Genomic DNA, 18,004 nt, shown 5'->3' with positions numbered 1-18,004 from the left:
GATATTACAAGAATACCCTCATTTGATTTTATTTTTTTTCCTTAAGCAGTGAAAGTCAAAACTTGTGGGACCCACATGGTATTTGTATAATATTGAACTCGTCCGATGTGTGCACCTCACCATGGTGATAATACAAACAAGACATTAGGTTGATCAGATCATGAGATGGGCTTCATAGGGATGCCATGGATGGTGCATTTTATCTTTTATAGAGTGGCCTACCGTATGATTGGATCTAATATTTTTTGTTTATCTATTAATAATGTTGTGCCTTATCCTATGCATTAGTTGAATGTGAGACATTTCATGTGAGTCCAACAATTTTGATTCCCTACTTAATAGTGAAGAAAAAACAAATGAGGTCAATAAAATAATTTCTCTATTGGAGAGCCGTCAATTCAAGACGTTGAGTCAACCTAGCATAGATATTAAGTTGAGTTTTTGAATTTTTATGTTCTTATTATGTGGCTTTCATGCACATGCACACATATGCAAGCATGTTAATTTGTTCATATGGCATACGTTTGATTTTTAGAAAACTTCACCTTTAATTTATAAAGTCCAATTATAAAAAGACACGTCTCATTAAGGTAAGTAAATACAAGATGGTTTTTGCGAATCAAATGAAACAAAAAAAGCTCTGATGTAAAAATATCCATCTTTAAGCTACACTTGAGAGGAATTAATGTGACACGTGTGCAAAAAAAGCTCTTTCACAACTCAATTGATCCACGAAATATCAAAACAAATGAATGGCTACAAATTAATCATCACCTTATTATGTATATTTTGCTCAATAGAAGAGTGAATTTGTCTTATTATGCAGTGGACAGGTCAGATCAGTGAATTGCAACTTTCAAGCGATGCGGGTTGGCTGGGACCCCAAAAGCAGCCAGATAGCTGGTGTAAAAGCTCCGTGGCCCTGCCATGATTTATGTATTTAATCCATGCCTGCCATTCAGAACTTTTTAAGTTTACCGTGATGTTTATTTGCCATCTAACCTATTTTAAGTCACTAACCGTGGGTGTAGGGAAAACACAAATATTAGTGATATCAAAACTTATGTGACTCTAGAGGTGGGCATCGACTTGAGTCGGACCGGATTCGGTCCAACTCGACTCAGTTCGAAATTTTCAATGCACTGATTTGAACTTGATCTGAGCCATGATTGAGTTCGGGTCCTCTGACTCAATTCGATCCGGTGCATTGCTAACCTAATCTGAACCGAGTCCGACTTAGTCAGGAAAACCTAGTCGGATCGGATTGTGTACGGTTCATATCAATCTCCTAATTTATTTTTAAAAAAAAAATTAAAAGAAAATTTAAAAAATATAATTTTCACCGTTAAAAATTTTGTAGGGCCCACCATGATGTTTATTTTCCATCCAATCTGTTAATAAGGTCACAACTACATGAATGAAGAGGAAATACAAATTTCATATTGATCCGAAACTTCTGTGACCCCTATAAGAGTTTCAATGGTATACATTCAACTCCCACTGCTTTTTGTAGTGTCGTCCACTTGATCTTTAGATTTGTCTTATTTTTCGGCTCAAGCCTTAAGACGAGCCCACCAAATGGATGAACAGTTTAGATATAACACATATCTCATGATGGGACCCATAGAACTCGTTCATGGAAACACCTGCCTTTATAACACATTTCCACTTAGGTCAATACCCATTGCGGTTAATACAACTGTCTTCTGTCAAAGCTCGGTGCTCGATGCACCTTGAGCCATGAGCTCTGATTGAGAGGACGGACCGGCTACTCCCCTTGCCACCAGCCAATGGCTGGTGATCGGTGCTTTGTGGACCCCATCATGATGCATTTATTTCATCCATGCCATTCATATATTTTTCTAAATCATTTTATGGTATTAAACAAAAAATGAGGTATATCGCAATCCCGAGTAGACAACATTACAGGAAACATCGTTGAATGAAAATTGTGCAGATCGGATCGGATCGGATCCCAGATTGGATCGGTCTAGATTGACTGCTGATCTGAACTCGACTCGATGTATAGTCGAATTTAAGTGGGCCTACTCGATTCGACTTGATCCTGATCCTGGCCTGCAGTTTGGATCAGATCGGTTCGGTTTCGCAGATCGGGTCGGATTCTACCCAGCTCTACGTGACTCCATAAAGTTTTCCACGGCCGGTGTTTAATCCTTATCATTTCTTGTGGTGTGGTTCTCTCTAGCTTTAGATCTTCTTATTTTTTGGGCCATACCTTAAAATGAGCTGAAAAAGTGGATGGACGGCATGGATAAAACAGGCAGATCATGGTAGGGCCCACGAACTTAGACACAAGCTATCTTGCTGCTGCTGGGGTCACTAGCCAAACGGCATCCCTTTCCAAGCGTACTGACGCACATCACTAGGCGACTGACTTATGGCCCGCATCATCCGACGGTTAACATCAGCTGTTCTGGCTGACCCCACCATGGATTTGCCATTTGCCAAACCAACGGGACGCCCGGCGCGACACATTCAGGCGCGGCTTCGGTGGATCCCAAATTCATTGAGGTGGTTGGGACCTAGACTGTGGGGCTCATGTATGTTCGTTAAATCCACACCATTCAACAAATTTGAAAGATCAATTCAAGGCATTAACCCAAAAAATGAAGCTGACCCAAATCTTAGGTGGACCATGTCATAGGAAACAGTTGTGATGAAATCCCCATCATTAAAAACTTCATGGATTCTATTGGAACTTTAATTTGCCATCCAACCTATTGATAAGGTTACAAAGACCTAGATGAAGAGGCCACACGAATATCATCTTCATCCAAAAGGTTTTGTGGCCCACGATAAGTTTTTAACAGTCAATTATCACTGTTTCCTGTACCAGGTCCATCTGAAATTCGGATCTGCTTCATTTTTTGGATCATACACTAAAATGAGCTTTGAATACGGATGGACGGTGTGGATTTAGTCACATACGTGACGGTCAGCTCCACAGTAAGGGGTCCCACCTAACCTGGTGGATCCGGGATCCAACGAAGCCGCGCCCGCCACAACCGAGGCGCTCAGACGTAGAATACAGGCAAACCACCGCCGAACCCAGCCAATTTCTTTCTGTTATCGGAAACAAAAGACAACAAATTCCCACCTGATGCGCCGTAAGATGAACATTTACTAATGCACGTAGGAACGGGTACTTATTTCAGTAATCCAACCCTTGTCACCGTAGAATCTAACGTGGATGGAGAGTTCATTAGAAGTTACCAGATCGAGAATCCCTAAATCTCAGATCAGTGGCCTAAAATTAATCGGTTAATAGAAGAACGGTGACGGTCTAGAGTTTTTAAGTCCACGATCTTCCAATCTGGAAGAGCAGTAGGCTCTCCACATCTCAAGTGAGCCCAATAAATATAAACGGCTCGGATCACTGTAATATGCAGCCCGCAATGAAAATAAGGACACTATTAAGGTTGCGATGCATCAGAACCCTATAATTCCTCCAAGCAAAATTAGGAAATTATTTGGTTGGGCCCCCCAATCGGATGTGATTTCCAGTATCTTTACTTTATCGGCCGATATGCAGCGTCACCTGGCTCCTCCCCGCTGCTTCCGCGTTCCTTCACCTTCACGAGAAAAAAAACAACAAAAAACAAAACATAGAGAAATAAATGTCAAAGTCGTGGATGGGAAATTCATGTGGCTGTATGATTAGATAATTTGGACCGTCAATTTGTTAGAAACGAAAATGGCTTCCCCATGATACAAAATTCACCCAATATATCGATCTTGTCAATCCGTACAGACGATATTTCCAAATTGAATTAGAATCGTTGAAATTTTTGTTTCTCACCCTATATCTTGGAGCAAGCAATTGAGACAGTAAAGATTGGTCGATTGGTTTAATCGTATACATGGTAGTCTCGTGACAGTAAGTTTCACTGATGGACGGTCTGGATCATCTGACATGTAATCATATGGGCTCCGCATTGGATGGGCTGTGCAATGGACTCGAAGCACTTTACATACAAAACCTAAATGCTAGGCCACACGAACGAACCATTCCGTCGGCAAAATCTCAAAAGACAAGACTCTCAGAACCTGTATACGGCCCACCCACGGCTTAGCAATCAACGACATCCAGATAATAAGGCCTGCCTAACAAATAGCGAGAGAAACGAGGAACCCTGTCAGATCTCTACTTCCCAAACAATCCTTCAGAAAACTCAAATATTACGAAAATCGTACTCCAGTCAAGGACTATTTTCGTCATTTCACCGGGAGTCTTTATAAAACCACTAACCGGGATTTCTCAATCCCGTTTGACGGAAAGGGGGAAAAAAAACAAAAGGGATGGAAACGGGCAACGTTACCCGAGCCGAGCCGACTCGTTCGGCGCGCAGCCGTCGATGCCAACGTGAGGCGAGTGACGCAAGCACAGCGCGAACGTCGGCGCACGCGCCAGCGCGCTCTACCGGCGACCTGACCGTACCTACACATGCGGCTCACGCGCCTGTCGACAACCGGCCCCTCGCCGCTACGTTACATCTACCACCGACATCTCGACGGACCTCTCTCTCTATCTCTCTCTCTCTCTCAAAGCATTAGAAGACAGACGAAGGGAGGGGAGAAAAATCAGTTAACGGAACATGGACGGAACGGAAACGGTAACCGTTCAGGGACGTCCGTCTCTTCCCATCCGCGAAGATTGCTGGAGCGAAGGTGCAACCCTCACCCTCATTGAAGCTTGGGGCAGCCGTTACCTCGAGTTGAACCGCGGCAACCTCCGCCAGAAGCACTGGCAGGAGGTCGCCGATGCTGTTAACGCTCGTCATGGCGCCGTCAAGAAGCAGCGCCGCACCGATGTCCAGTGCAAGAACCGGATCGACACCCTCAAGAAGAAATATAAGCTCGAGAAAGCTAGGGTTTCTTCCTCCCCTGACGGAACCGTAACGTCGACGTGGCCGTTTTTCTCCCGTCTAGACGCCCTAATCGGCCCCGCTGCCGCGTTGAAGAAACCCTCGCCTCCTCTTGCCCTTCCGTTGCCCTACCGGAAAACCCATCCAGCTCTTCCGCAGGCCGCTGCCGTCCGTCCACTCAAAGAGAAGCGGTCGGCCACCGTCGCTGTCGACGATGCTTTCTTCCGCCGGAATTATAGTGCCGCGGCGGCGGCCGCTGCGGCCGATGTGGATTCTGGATCGTCGAGATCGAGCACGGAGAGCAGGCGGCGTGATGATGGCGATGACGCGGACGGGTTCCGCCAGCTGGCGCAGGCGATCGTGCGATTCGGTGAGATCTACGAGAGGGTGGAGGGGGCAAAGCAGCGGCAAATGATTGAGCTGGAGAAGCAGCGGATGGAGTTTGCAAAGGGGTTGGAGTTTCAGAGAATGCAGCTGTTTATGGATTCACAGGTCCAGCTCGAGAAGATCAAACGGGCGAAGAGGGCTGCTGCCAATGGTGAAAGGAATCTCTGATCTTTCCTCCGCCATCTCCCTTTATTTCTTGCAAATTCGATTCTTTTATCATCTGAAATCTGTTTCTTTTACTTTTGTAAGTGGATTTCTGTTTATTTCATAAATATACCTTCTTGCCATCATGGAGTTTTATTTATTTATTCCTTGTGGCATGCAGTTTCTAGGAGAATTGTGATTTACAATTAGTGATTTCAGGCTTTTTCTTGTTTCTGTTGAATCTGTTCTCTGTGTTTGGTAATGTTGGAGAGGACTTCTTAATGATTTTTGAATTGGGGACATCTTAATGTTGGATCTTGAAATAAATTACGAAAAGAATAGGGTGCTGACAATTTGCAGTGAGAGTCCAAAGGCAGTGTGGGAGTAAATCCCATCATATTTCAGGTTGGGATTTGAGGATTCTGTTTTGAAATATGTATTAGAATCTGCTTAACGCCTTTAGGCAGTGGGAAATAGGTGTGCATGGAGATTTTTGATGGACACTGCTGGCCGAAGTTGGGTCCTTGTAACTATCACACCTTACATTGTATGAGATATTTCGATGAAGTGTAAATGTGTATGTTATTTATTTATTTTGATTACTGTAAATGGGGTTATTATAGCTTGATGTTTTATCATTGATTTCCTGATAATGAAATTTCATCTGAGTCCCTGTGTTTTGCTCTCTTTTTGTGCCGCCAAAATATCATTTTCTTTCTCTATGAACTGCTGTCTTCCATCTGTAGTTTTGCATGTTGGGCATGATCATATAATAACTTATGATTTTGCGCTTGATGTTACTCATTAAGCCTGTCAGTTGGATTACTGTGCAGGACTAATGTTAACGAATGTGTGGTTCATGGAATGCTCTCTAGATAAAATGTCTAGCATAGTTTCTTTAGCTGGGAATCAGGGCTGGCATGTGGGTGCCTGAACATTACGAGTTCGAGAGGCAGCAAATCGATTAGAATTGTACTAATTGAGGGAAGAGGTTGGTTTGTGCATGGAGCATGCTGGACTCCATCGCTTGAGGATTTTACTAATCTAAAGATGTTGAGCTGTTTCTTGACTGATGAAAGAAGAATTCATGTCAATGAAAAACCTTTTTGTATACCAATTGTCAATGGAGATGGATGTAGGTGTCAGTCTTTGTTACTCTGACTCAATGGGCAGAAGAGCTCTGGATTGGCAGTGGTTGAAGGGGATTCTTATTATGCAATGCAATGGGGAAGAAGGCCAGGAATGTGTGTTTTGGGGGATGGGATGATTAGTCAATTGTGTGACATTTGCCATATCATCTCCTCTCGCTCTGTGGATTGGATGGTTTCTTTGGTCCATTTTAGCTTTTGGCCTTGGATTGGATAATGCCTGGGTCAGTTGAGGCATTTATCTGAGGATGGAGTAGAGGTCATCAATGTGAAAAGGCGAGTGTTGTGGAAGTCCCTGCCGATTATTTTGTTGGTTATCTCGAAAGAACGGAATAACAGAACATCACTAGCAAATCTGAACACTCTGAGACACCAAAAAGGTTCCAGAACAGAATACCAGAACATCACTAGCAAATCCGAACACTCTGAGATGCCAAGAAGGTTGTTGTTTCTTGGGCATTGTGCTCACAAGTCTTCAACGGGCATAAAAAGGAGGAAATTGAGAGAATTTTGGGGGCGTGGGTCTTGCCACTGTGGCATGGATGATCTCACATCATCTAGCTTATGTATCTTTTTTCTAACCTTCTTTTCAGCTTTAAATAAATTATGGTCATGCTTTAAAAAATGTGTTTTATCTTATAGTTTTCACTTGATTTAGAAATTCATTTTCCATGTAATGATAACTCATGGAACTTAATTATTACTTTATATTATTCTATAACATACAAAAATATGAGTCATATAAATGCTATGATGATATATCTTATATCTTATATAACTTAATGTGCACCTGTGCAATAATATGTATCTAGGAAATGATATCTAAGCTGTCATCTTGTGATGCGTAAACCTCTTCTTCGATGCTGTTTTCTACCTTTTGCCTATTCTTTATTGTCTAATGAAGAAAACGACAATAGGGTGTAAGCATGGAATAATTGGGTTCAAATATTTGTTTTCCTGTATACTTAGTATTGTGTGTATACATGGCCTTAGGATTGATTGGTGAAACATGATTTGTAAAACTGATCCCAAATTACTAGGACAGGATTATGATGATGATGGTGATGATACATATATCTATTATGTAGTGTTATCTGGTACCTTGAATATAATTATGACATGCAGTTATTCTATTATAAGTCATATGTATCAGTGGCAGTGCTGCTTTTTGGAGTTCAAACTTCCAGATCTGATCTCTAGTCATCGATGGTTACCAGGGCCTTCCTCTGGTCATTCTTGGATGCTACATCTCCTTTGACTACCAGTGAGGGGTGATCGTTACAGCACACTTTTCTCTATCGAGGCTGAGCTCAGTTCCCTTGAGAACCATATTGAGGACCTTTCAGGCTGAAGTGCACCCAACATTCCGGATGCATGCTTCAACAAAGAAGCATACGTCTGAGACCTTTATAGGATGAGGTGCACTTGAGGCACAATAGAGGCTTATGCGTCAGGCCTCAAAAAATATCCAAGCATACCTTAGCTAGCTTTCTTTTTGTGTTCTTTTATTTCATTTCCAGCAACTTTCTGTCCCCTATATTGTTTCTGCAGGGATAGAAATAATCTATTTCTTATGTCAGCATTATGATGTAGCTTTGATATAATGATTTCAGAATCTGATGAAATTATGGCACAGAATCTTAGATTTGCCTTTCTTTTAGATATTTGACATAGGGGTCAGTGAATGTTAGCCTTGATAAATTAAACACGATGATGCTCCTTAGTAAATTTTGTATTTATTTTTTCTTTTCCGGAATGAACAGAGATTGTGGTACTCTGACATTGCTTAGGTTTTAAATGGATATGGATGGCTATGTTGTTGGCAGGCTTGGCGCCTTGGCTTGGTTAGAGTCAGAAGCTATTTGTGCCAAAACTTAAACCAGTTTGGTTAAGTTTGATTTATATTTATGTTGCATTTATTGGTCTAGGGGCGAGGCATGTGATCCACACCTAGGCAGTTAGGGCACCTTTCAGCTCCCTTCTACAAGTGACCACTTTGCTCGTAATATTTTTCTCGGGAAGTGGCTTGGAGGTTTGTCTCAGAAGGTGACTCCTTATCGAAGTGACTGCTTGCAAATATGACAATTCTTAGGGTTGTCAGGTTTATTATGAGGGATTCCTCCCTTTACAGGGCATCTTGGATATGGAAAGTGGTCTCCGGCATGAAAAGTGACTTTCTGAAGGCGGATTTATAGGTGATGGATCTTGCACTAGATTCTGGGAAGATGTTTGGCGTGACTCTTCATCTCTATATGAACGCTTTCCTTGCCTCTATCAGCTGGCAATCGACAAAGGAGTGATCTCCTTTCAGGTTTATTGCAGATTCAGGGATCAAGGTGTTCGGTTTCCTTGCTTTAGAGAGGCATTATTTGATAATGAAAACGAGGACTTAGCCTTTTGGGTCTTCTTTATACTCAATGCCCAATAAAGGGATAGGAACTCGTGGAGATGTATAGAGAGCAATGTGTTCTTAGTGATGTCTTTTGACTATATGCTGTAGGGGTTGACCAGGATGCAGCTGGTGCCCCAATGAAATTCATTTCAAGGATCCTGGGCCCTCCTAGGTTTGTCACCATTGGTTGGTGGGGAGGGATATAGTTCTTATGACAACTAGTAGAAATCTCATTATCCCGTATGCTTGCATCCTGTGCTTGAGAGATGAGGAGACTCTGGAGCATATTTTTATGCAATGTGATTTCTCCTCAGAGATGTGTTGGGATTCTTTTGGCCATTTGAGATCAACTGGGTGATGCCAGAGAGCATTTGATCCTGCTTCCAAGCCTGACAGTGTGGATGTAGAGGAAAGAAAAGAAAGACTCTGGAGATTATGCCTTATAGCAGGGCTTTGGTTGGTCTGAAAGGAAAGGAAAAACAGATCCTTTTGTATGAACTCAAGTCTACTATGCAGGACTATGCTAGAAATTGAGCCATCTCTTGGACTTCATTCCTTTAGTTGTTCATTGGTTGTAATAGGGAGTCCTTGGAGGCCTCCTGAGGGCCTGTTTCGTCTCTTTTTTAGCTGGATGATTTCTTTTCATCTCTTGGCAGTCTTTTGGCCCTTTGCTCTTTCTAATAAAACAGTGCTGCCATTAAAAATAATAATTTCCTTTGTACATTTTTCCTAATGCTTTCAGTTTTGAGTTTTCCCTTTACATTTGTTTTGTGTGTAGAAATTCTTGATAACCATCTTTGCATAGAGACGCGCAGAAAAGCATTTATAACCTAGTTGTCATTGACGATTGGTGCTGAACCGGGCTGGTGTGAGATACTTGTTGCACAGACATTGTCATATGATAGGGTGTGTACAATCCTGGTTGTACGGCTTTCTTTCAAATGTTTAGATCTACTCCTGCTGAACACTTGAAAATCTGTTTATGCATATCCTTTGTCATTAAGATGACAGTACTTTTGAGTGCTAATGCTAAAAAAAATCTCCTTATGGATCTGCCCTTGACTAGGATTTATTTGTTCTTTAATGGCAATATCAAACTATGTAAATCATGATCACAGTAGCTCAGCTCAGTATAATTGATTTGAAATTTTCTCCTACTTTTTTGTATTTCAGATAGTTATTTGTAGTTAGCCATGTGGAATGAAGCTTTGCAACTGGATGCTGTTCCTGCTTGGGCATATGCAAGTTTGCAGCATCAGGCTTTCTGTTTCACGCTGCAGTTTTAGGAACTAAATATGTCAAGTTGTCAACCAATGGTCCTGGCCAGTCTTCGGAATATCCTAGGTACAGTACTTGGCATTGTGCGATCGAAGTATCCTTTATAAATTGTATAGTACTAAGTACTGTTGCTATCTGTTATCAGGTGAACTAGATTTGTTTTGCATTGACACATTATCATGATTATGAAAAAACATAATGTCTTCAACATTGGTTGAATTATTCCGGTTATGTTTATTTTTGTTCTCACTAGTTATTTTACTTTGCATCCATGGTGGCATTTATTCTTGCTGTGTTGTAACTCAATTGCTCATGTTGCTCAAGTCCCAAGCTGTTGCCCTTGCCAATCTTCTTTTTAGGGTCTGTTTGCAACAAGAAACCTATAGAAATGCCAATAGCTTCTAGTAGCTGACGTGGGGCCTATAGGCTCATGATGTGTTTACATTTGGTTCCTTGCTGAAACAAAACAAGTTGCTTTGATGGGTCTTCTTTCTTCATTTTTATTTTTTTAATATTTTGAAAGATTTTATGGGTCTTCTTTCAGCAAAAAAGGACGGAAAAGAACAACATGGAGTGCTGCATTTTCTCAGTAGCTGTTGGCTATGGTGGTAAATTAAATCCATCTAGGTTTTTGTGATGCAAAAAGGCTCAAATATTGTTAATGAATAGAATGCCAGTTACTCCAGGAATGGGTCAAATGCTCTTGCTAATTAAATGCTTAGTCTTATATAATTAGGCAAGAATATGCTGAAAGCAGAGTCAAATTAGTGCACACAGGCTGGAGCACCTCATGTTTTCTATAGAGTTCATGCATGTCTTGGATGCTCATCTTCCAATTCATTTAACAGACAGAATAGTTGTTTTTATGTAGTTAACAACAAAAACCTTGATCTTCATGGAAACCTATGCTACCCAACTGGGGTAAGGTGTTACTGAATACGGCAAGGATTGGGCCTATGGCTCCTCAAATCAAAATTATCAGTATACAGGTATGAAAAAGAGTGGTTACACAGGTATAATCATGTGAGAACACTTCCTGACAATGTCACAAGTTCGAATTTGTTTCCCAATTGTTATGATTCACTGTAAATTCTCTGTAACTTATCAACTGTAGAGTTCAAATCCTAGTAGATTTAGATATCAAGTCTTGATAAGTGGGGATTCCTTATCCTTATTGTCTAATATTTATCCAACTCTGTTAATCCAGTTTCTCGGGCTATTATAGATGGAAATGATCAAAACGTGAAACGTTTCTATACTTCCTATCTATGTGCATTTATGCAATAGAGATTAGTTGATTAAGGACCCTATGGTTTGCAAGAAACTAAGACTTGATATTTGATATCTGCTTTGCTAAAACAATTTTCCATGGATAATTAATTGATTTCTACATGACAACACTATTTTTGCATCAAATTTCTAGGCATGATTGATTTCTACATGACAACAGTATTTTTGCATCAAATTTCTAGGCATGATTGATTTCTTGGTGAGAGCATCTGCTGTTCGAATTTCATTTCTCAACTTGTATTAAGTTATCCAATTCAGCTAGAGATGAGAATGTATAAGATTCATCATTCGGGAATTCTTTCGTTGTTGTCAATATTGAAAACTATATAGTGTAAGGCAAGTCTCTCCCATTGTCTTCCAGGATTTGATCCAGTATTTCATGACTTTGGTTGTGGGTTTCATGTGAGTACCCTGCTCATTTGGTTCCTTAAGCTTGTTGGAAGGAAATGGGTCTAGTTGTGACTGAATTGCTGCTGCTATTGAATGCTTTGAGTCTTTAACCATTTTCTTTGGTGGATTCTTTTAGTGGGTAGTTAAGTTCCTAGATCATGAAGCGAACAGTCAGTACCAAGAAGCATACCTTCTCATTTTTCAGCCTCTTGCCCTGACAAATCAATACCAGAAATCAGACCGCTTACCAATGGGCCAGCAGAAAGGTTGGGTCTGCATACGCTTCTATTGATGCAACCACTGCCTACCAACACCGTTTATTTGGGATATTAGATTGATGATCCATTGATTGTTAAAGCTGGTCTGTTCAGAGGAAGCAGAATGCTAGCATCTTATTCGGGCATGGTGAGACCAAGGGCAGTTGATTCTCTCTCCATCAAAACTTGCATCTTCCAACATTTCTTGTTTACTTTTTTCTGATGCAGGTACAAACTGGCAACAACTCTGGTGATCAGGACTGTTGATCATGTGGGCCACAACCAATAGGGATGTGCTATTGTGGGTCAAAACCTTGCGCCAGCGATTGAAAAATTTTGTACCATCCAGCTATTACGAGGTTTACTGGTTTGTGTGTGGACACCGCAGCTCTAGTGGTTCCATTTGCACGACAGGCATTTTATGACCGTGCCTGGTCCAGTTCCCTTGAGCTTGGGGACATGGCCACTGGAACAGTCCTGTTGTCCACAATTGTTCGCTATGTGTATTTCGAGGGCTTGATGCAGTGACCCGCATATTGGCATGCCAGCCATTGATCGAAATTGTGCATGTGATTCGAGAGTCAACTGTTTGTTGGCCCACTTCCAGCCTTCTTCAATTTAGGAATGGCGATTGTCAGGCCTGGTACTGATTTTTGAACTAAAGGTTTTGGGCTTGTTGTGCTTGGTTTATTCAAAATCCGACTATAAATATAGAGTGCAGCCAACTGTGGACTTGTGATTCAAAATTTCAAAGTTGATTTCTTCAAAATATAGTGCGTACGGTACTAAGTACTAACACAATCTCTGAATGCATTACTGTAAATAATAGGTTGATGATATGCTTATTGTTGTACCTGGATGGACAATTGATCAATACCTTCTGTGTCTGCACATGGATTTGCAAAGTCCGAAAGTTGCTTCGATCAGACAATCACAACCATCTGCAGGTTGGATGGTTGGATGTAGGGTGGCAATGGGCTGGGTCTGGGGTACGCCAAGCCTGGTGAACCTGGTCCAAGCCCATCATCGGCCTTGCATGGTAGGCCAAAACTGAGCCCAGGACCAGTCCAGCCCGGAAAAATTGATTAAATAGCTTTTAATCACAGAATGTTCCCAATCTATCCATTGATCAAGTAGGCCACGCATGCATAAAGAAACAGCTAATTAAAGAGGATTGAAACCAACGGTCTACATTCAAGATGCACGGGATGCCTAATCAAGAATTGGAAACAAGGTTTAAATTATAATCTGAAACAGGTACAAACAGGTAGGTATCACCCAATATTTACCGTTATTGCCTTTGAACGATATGGGGTTCTTTTTTTCCATGGGAGCGATATTGGTGCTTTTATTGGTCCATGGGGGTGATAAATGGTGGTATTGGTGGTGAACAATACGATACCAGATGCAACTATTTAAAACATTGATTAGTTAGAAGGAATGGAACCAATGGTCTGCATTCGGGATGCATGGGTTGCCTAATCGTGAGGATTAGATGCCATATTTAGAGGACGCAACACTTGCAAATCAAGTTGGGTCATCCAGGTTGGGCTTAAATGACTTGAGCCCAAACCTGGCTTAAAAACTGATCAAGCCATACACTCCAGGCCCAATACCGGCCCATGGGCTAAGACAATCGGTCTAAGCTGGGTTGAGTTTATGGGTGGCCTGGTCCATTGCCACCCTTACATTTCCATGCCAGTTGAAAGCGGGCCCAACCGGTTGAGCAGTTTGAGCTAGGGCTGTACACGAGTCAAGCTAGCTTGAAAAGCTCGCTCGACTCGGCTCGATTCAGCTTGGATTGACTCGGCTTGAAAGGCTGACTCAAGGCGAGTCAAGCTTATTTACTAAAGCTCGAGCTGAGTTCAAGCCAAGTTCGACCATGGTGTATTTCAACTCGACTTGAACTCAACTCGACTCGAAGCTTGAGCTCGAGCTCGATTCGGCTCAAGTAATATATATATATATATATATATATATATATATATATATGAGCTCGACTCGACTTAAACCACTAGCTCGACTTGAACTCAACTTAAAAGCTTTGGCAAACAAGCCAAGCTTCAATGTTGAGCTTGAGGGCGAGCTAGAGCTCGAACTTGAGCATAGCATGGACGAGTCAAGCTGAGCTTGGCCCACGTTGACTCCACTCGGCTCGATGTACAGCCCTAGTTTGAGCCACACTTATTTTAAAGTTGCCACCAAAAAAAAAAAAAAAAAAACACCCGCTGATAGTCTAATATACAGTAGAAGTGTAAAAGATCATAAGAATCTCACTTTGAAGATTAAATCATGCACTCTTTGATGAATGAGGTGGGTCCCACACATTTGCATGGTGAGATTTCAATAAAATCATGAGCTCCAATTATGGTTTGTTTTTTTTGTTTTTTTCGAGTGCATGTACGACGGTTAATTAGGTAGATAATTTAGCTAACCACGGTCTCGTAGGATGGATTTTTAAATCTTAGGATACCTATATCGACGGGTAGGCTAAGAAAGGCAGGGTAGTGAGACAGAAAGGCAAACTCCTCCTCCTGGCAGGACGTTTAACGTTGATAAAATATGTCCTGTTCAGCTTCCCAATTCACACCATGGCTGCACTTGACATTTCAGCCTCTACATATAAAAATTGGAAAAATCTTCCATGGATTTCTTTTTGGGAGAAAGTGGCAACAGACAAAAGACACTGGGCTGGATGTGCCAGAATTTGCTACCCCACGTCCGAAGCAGGATTGAGAATTAGATGGGCCGTTTGGATGCCTGTAAAGTCGTTAAGTAAAAATCTATTTACAGGTAAAGGGGTTTTAGACAACAACTATAATTTTTGAAAAAGTTCAAAGTAGAGGGAGTTATTGATCATCTTTCAACGACTACAAGGACTTAGAATGAAAGAGAAAGAATAAGAGAAGAATGAACCTCCCCTCTCTGTTATTATTGCTGGGGTTGAAATTTCTCATGTCAAAATAGAGCATACATAGAGAAATTTAGAGAAAAAACTGCCTTTGTCAGTTCAACCACTTTCATTATATATTCAAATTCCATCTACACATGGAAGTATATGCTATACACGGAGTTTAACTGATTCCTATTATTCAGCATCTATACATGGTAAGATAATCTGTACAACAAATATTAATAGAGTCTTAAATTGTATAAACTCATAAAATTGTAAACGGTAACATCCCCCCTCAAATTGATTCTGGTAAGTCAACTAGCAACAATTTGCCAACAAGAAATTGATGTCGCTATCAAGTCATAGCTTTGGTGAAGACATCAGCCACTTGGAGATCAGAAGAGATGTGAAGAAGAGATATCACCCGACTGTCCAAGGTATCTCGAATAGAATGACAATCAACCTTAATGTGCTTGGTGCGTTCATGGAAAACGGGATTGGTGGCAATCTGAATAGCATTAGTGTTATCAGTATGAAGAGGGGTAGAAGTAGGCTGAGGAAACCCAAGCTCCTCAAGAAGACCGCGTAGCCATACAATTTCAGAACAAGCAGTAGACATGGCCCGATACTCGGTCTCAATAGAGGATTTAGAAACACGATCTTGTTTCTTACATTTCCAAGAAATTAAGGCATCACCTAAAAACATACACCAACCTTTAGTAGATCGACATGTATCTGGACACCCAGCCCAATCAGCATCACTATAGGCAACAAGTTGAAGAGATGAGCCAGTAGGAAAGAACAACCCACGAGTAGGTGAACCTCGAAGATAGCGGATGATGCGGCGAACTGTAGCAAGATGAAGATGCCAAGGAGAAGACATAAACTGACTGACTTGATGAACAACATAGAAGATATCAGGTCGAGTAGTGGTCAAGTAGATAAGACTCCCAACCAGGCGTCGATAGAGAGTAGGATAATCCAGAAGGTCCCCTTCATCTTTCCTGTATTTGACATTTACCTCCATAGGAGTATCAACAGAAGAAGTGTCCTCCAAACCAACCAAAGTAATAAGATCTTAAATATACTTATGTTGGTTCACGAAAATACCATGGGCTCGATGATGAACTTCCAATCCTAAGAAGTATGTGAGCTGACTAAGATATTTCATATGAAAAGTTGCATGTAACAGCTGCTGAAGCTTAGTAATCAAACTACAGTTAGTACCAGTAAGGATAATATCATCCACATAAACCAAGAGAAGAACTATACCTGACGCAGACGTGTGGAAGAAGAGAGAAGAATCATACTGACTTTGTGTAAAACTGAAGGAAATAAGTGTATTGCAAAACTTCTCAAACCAAGCCCGGGGCGTCTGCTTGAGCCTATACAGAGAACGCCTTAACTTACAGACATCATGAGGTGAAGAAGTAGTCATACCAAAGGGAAGCTTCATGTAAATCTCTTCTTGGAGATCACCATAAAGAAAGGCATTTTTCACATCCATCTAATGTAGGTGCCACAATTGTGAAGCGGCAATAGCTAAGATGGTTCAAACCGTGGTCATTTTGACAACATGAGTAAATGTCTCCTCATAATCAACCCCATATTCCTGCTTGTTACCCAAAGCTACAAGGCGAGCTTTGTACCGGTCCAAAGACCCATCAGAACGAAATTTTACAAAGAAAACCCATTTACTCCGAATAGGTTTGACCGTAGGAGGACAAGGAAGTACAAAATCCCAAGTGTGATTCTCCTCAAGTGCTTGGAGTTCTGCTTGCATTGCATTTTGCCAACACTCATGTTCCATGGCCTGTTTGTAGCAAGAGGGAATGGAAATAGTGGATAAAGTAGTGACAAGAGAGAAGAAACCATACCAATTAGGGGGTCGAGAAGGACGAATAGACCGACGAAGAGTGGTGGAAGCAGGAGCAGGATCAGGCCCTAGGTCAAGATTGGAAGGGGGCACAGAGGAAGTGGAACTAGACTCATGTCGACTATGTTTTTCAGACACAAAACTAGGTTTGAACCTTTCCACAATTGTTGGGGAATCAGAAAAACTAGGCAGAAGAGATAAAAATGCAGATGACAGCTCAACATGAGATGGAAAGAAATATTGATTTTCAAAGAAAATCACATTCCTCGAAACCTGTATACGACGAGCATGGGGATCATAACAAACATAACCTTTTTGAGGGATAACATAACCAAGAAAAACACACTTAACAGACTGAGCAGTAAGTTTATGTCGTTCATGAGTAGGGAGATGCACAAAACAAATACAACCAAATGTACGAAGATTAGAATATAAAGGAGAATGATTAAACAACTTAAAGAAAGGAGAAACATGATTTAACGTAGGAGAGGGTAAGCGATTAATCAAATGAACTGCAATAGAAAGGGCTTCACACCAAAAGCGAGGAGGAACAGATGATTCAAGTAAAAGAGTTCTTACCACATCAAGAAGGTGACGATTTTTCCTCTCAGCAACATCATTTTGCTGTGGTGTCGAAGGATAAGAACGCTGAGAGATGATCCTTTTACTTTAAAGAAAGTCCTGAAACTCATTATACATGTATTTACCGCCAGAATCAGAGCGCAAGACCTTGATGCTGGCAGAGAATTGAGTCTCAAGAAGTGCAAGAAAGTGTTGAAAGATTGAAAAAACTTCGGCCTTAGCCCGGACGAAGTAAACCCAAGTAAAGTGACTAAAGTCATCAATAAAAGTAACAAAGTACTTATAATGCGCATGAGAAACAACAGGTGCAATCCCCTAAACATCACTATGAATAATATCGAAACATTGTGAGGCACGAGATGCATGATGAGGAAATGATAGAACTTTACTTTTGCCAAGTTTGCATGATGTACAATCAAAAGAAAGATCAAGAGAAGAACATACTTTATTTTCCAATAATCCAGAATTAAGCAAAGTACGA

The 18,004-nt window shown here is 41.2% G+C and overlaps 1 protein-coding gene across 5 annotated transcripts; it reads left to right on the top strand.

Moving 5' to 3' along the window:
* The first annotated feature begins 4,280 nt into the window (after positions 1 to 4,280).
* Positions 4,281 to 10,472, top strand: LOC131245386 (trihelix transcription factor ENAP2-like). Of its 5 annotated transcripts, none has more exons than XR_009170858.1 (3): positions 4,281 to 5,424; positions 8,494 to 8,611; positions 8,697 to 10,198. XR_009170858.1 is itself a non-coding variant. In XM_058244824.1 (2 exons), the coding sequence occupies exons 1-2, from the start codon at positions 4,617 to 4,619 to the stop codon at positions 8,517 to 8,519; spliced, it is 834 nt and encodes a 277-aa protein (XP_058100807.1). In that variant the 5' UTR covers positions 4,281 to 4,616; the 3' UTR covers positions 8,520 to 10,198. The 5 variants fall into 5 exon arrangements, 2 of the variants coding, with proteins under 2 accessions (XP_058100807.1, XP_058100808.1); XR_009170857.1 differs by having other exon boundaries at positions 8,494 to 8,876; positions 9,736 to 10,198; XR_009170859.1 differs by lacking the exon at positions 8,494 to 8,611 and having other exon boundaries at positions 4,281 to 5,517; positions 10,131 to 10,472.
* Positions 10,473 to 18,004: the final 7,532 nt, after the last annotated feature.

The sequence above is a fragment of the Magnolia sinica genome, chromosome 5 (genome assembly GCF_029962835.1).
Source record: "Magnolia sinica isolate HGM2019 chromosome 5, MsV1, whole genome shotgun sequence".
NCBI lineage: Eukaryota > Viridiplantae > Streptophyta > Magnoliopsida > Magnoliales > Magnoliaceae > Magnolia > Magnolia sinica.
This window is presented reverse-complemented; position numbering and strand designations above follow the sequence as displayed.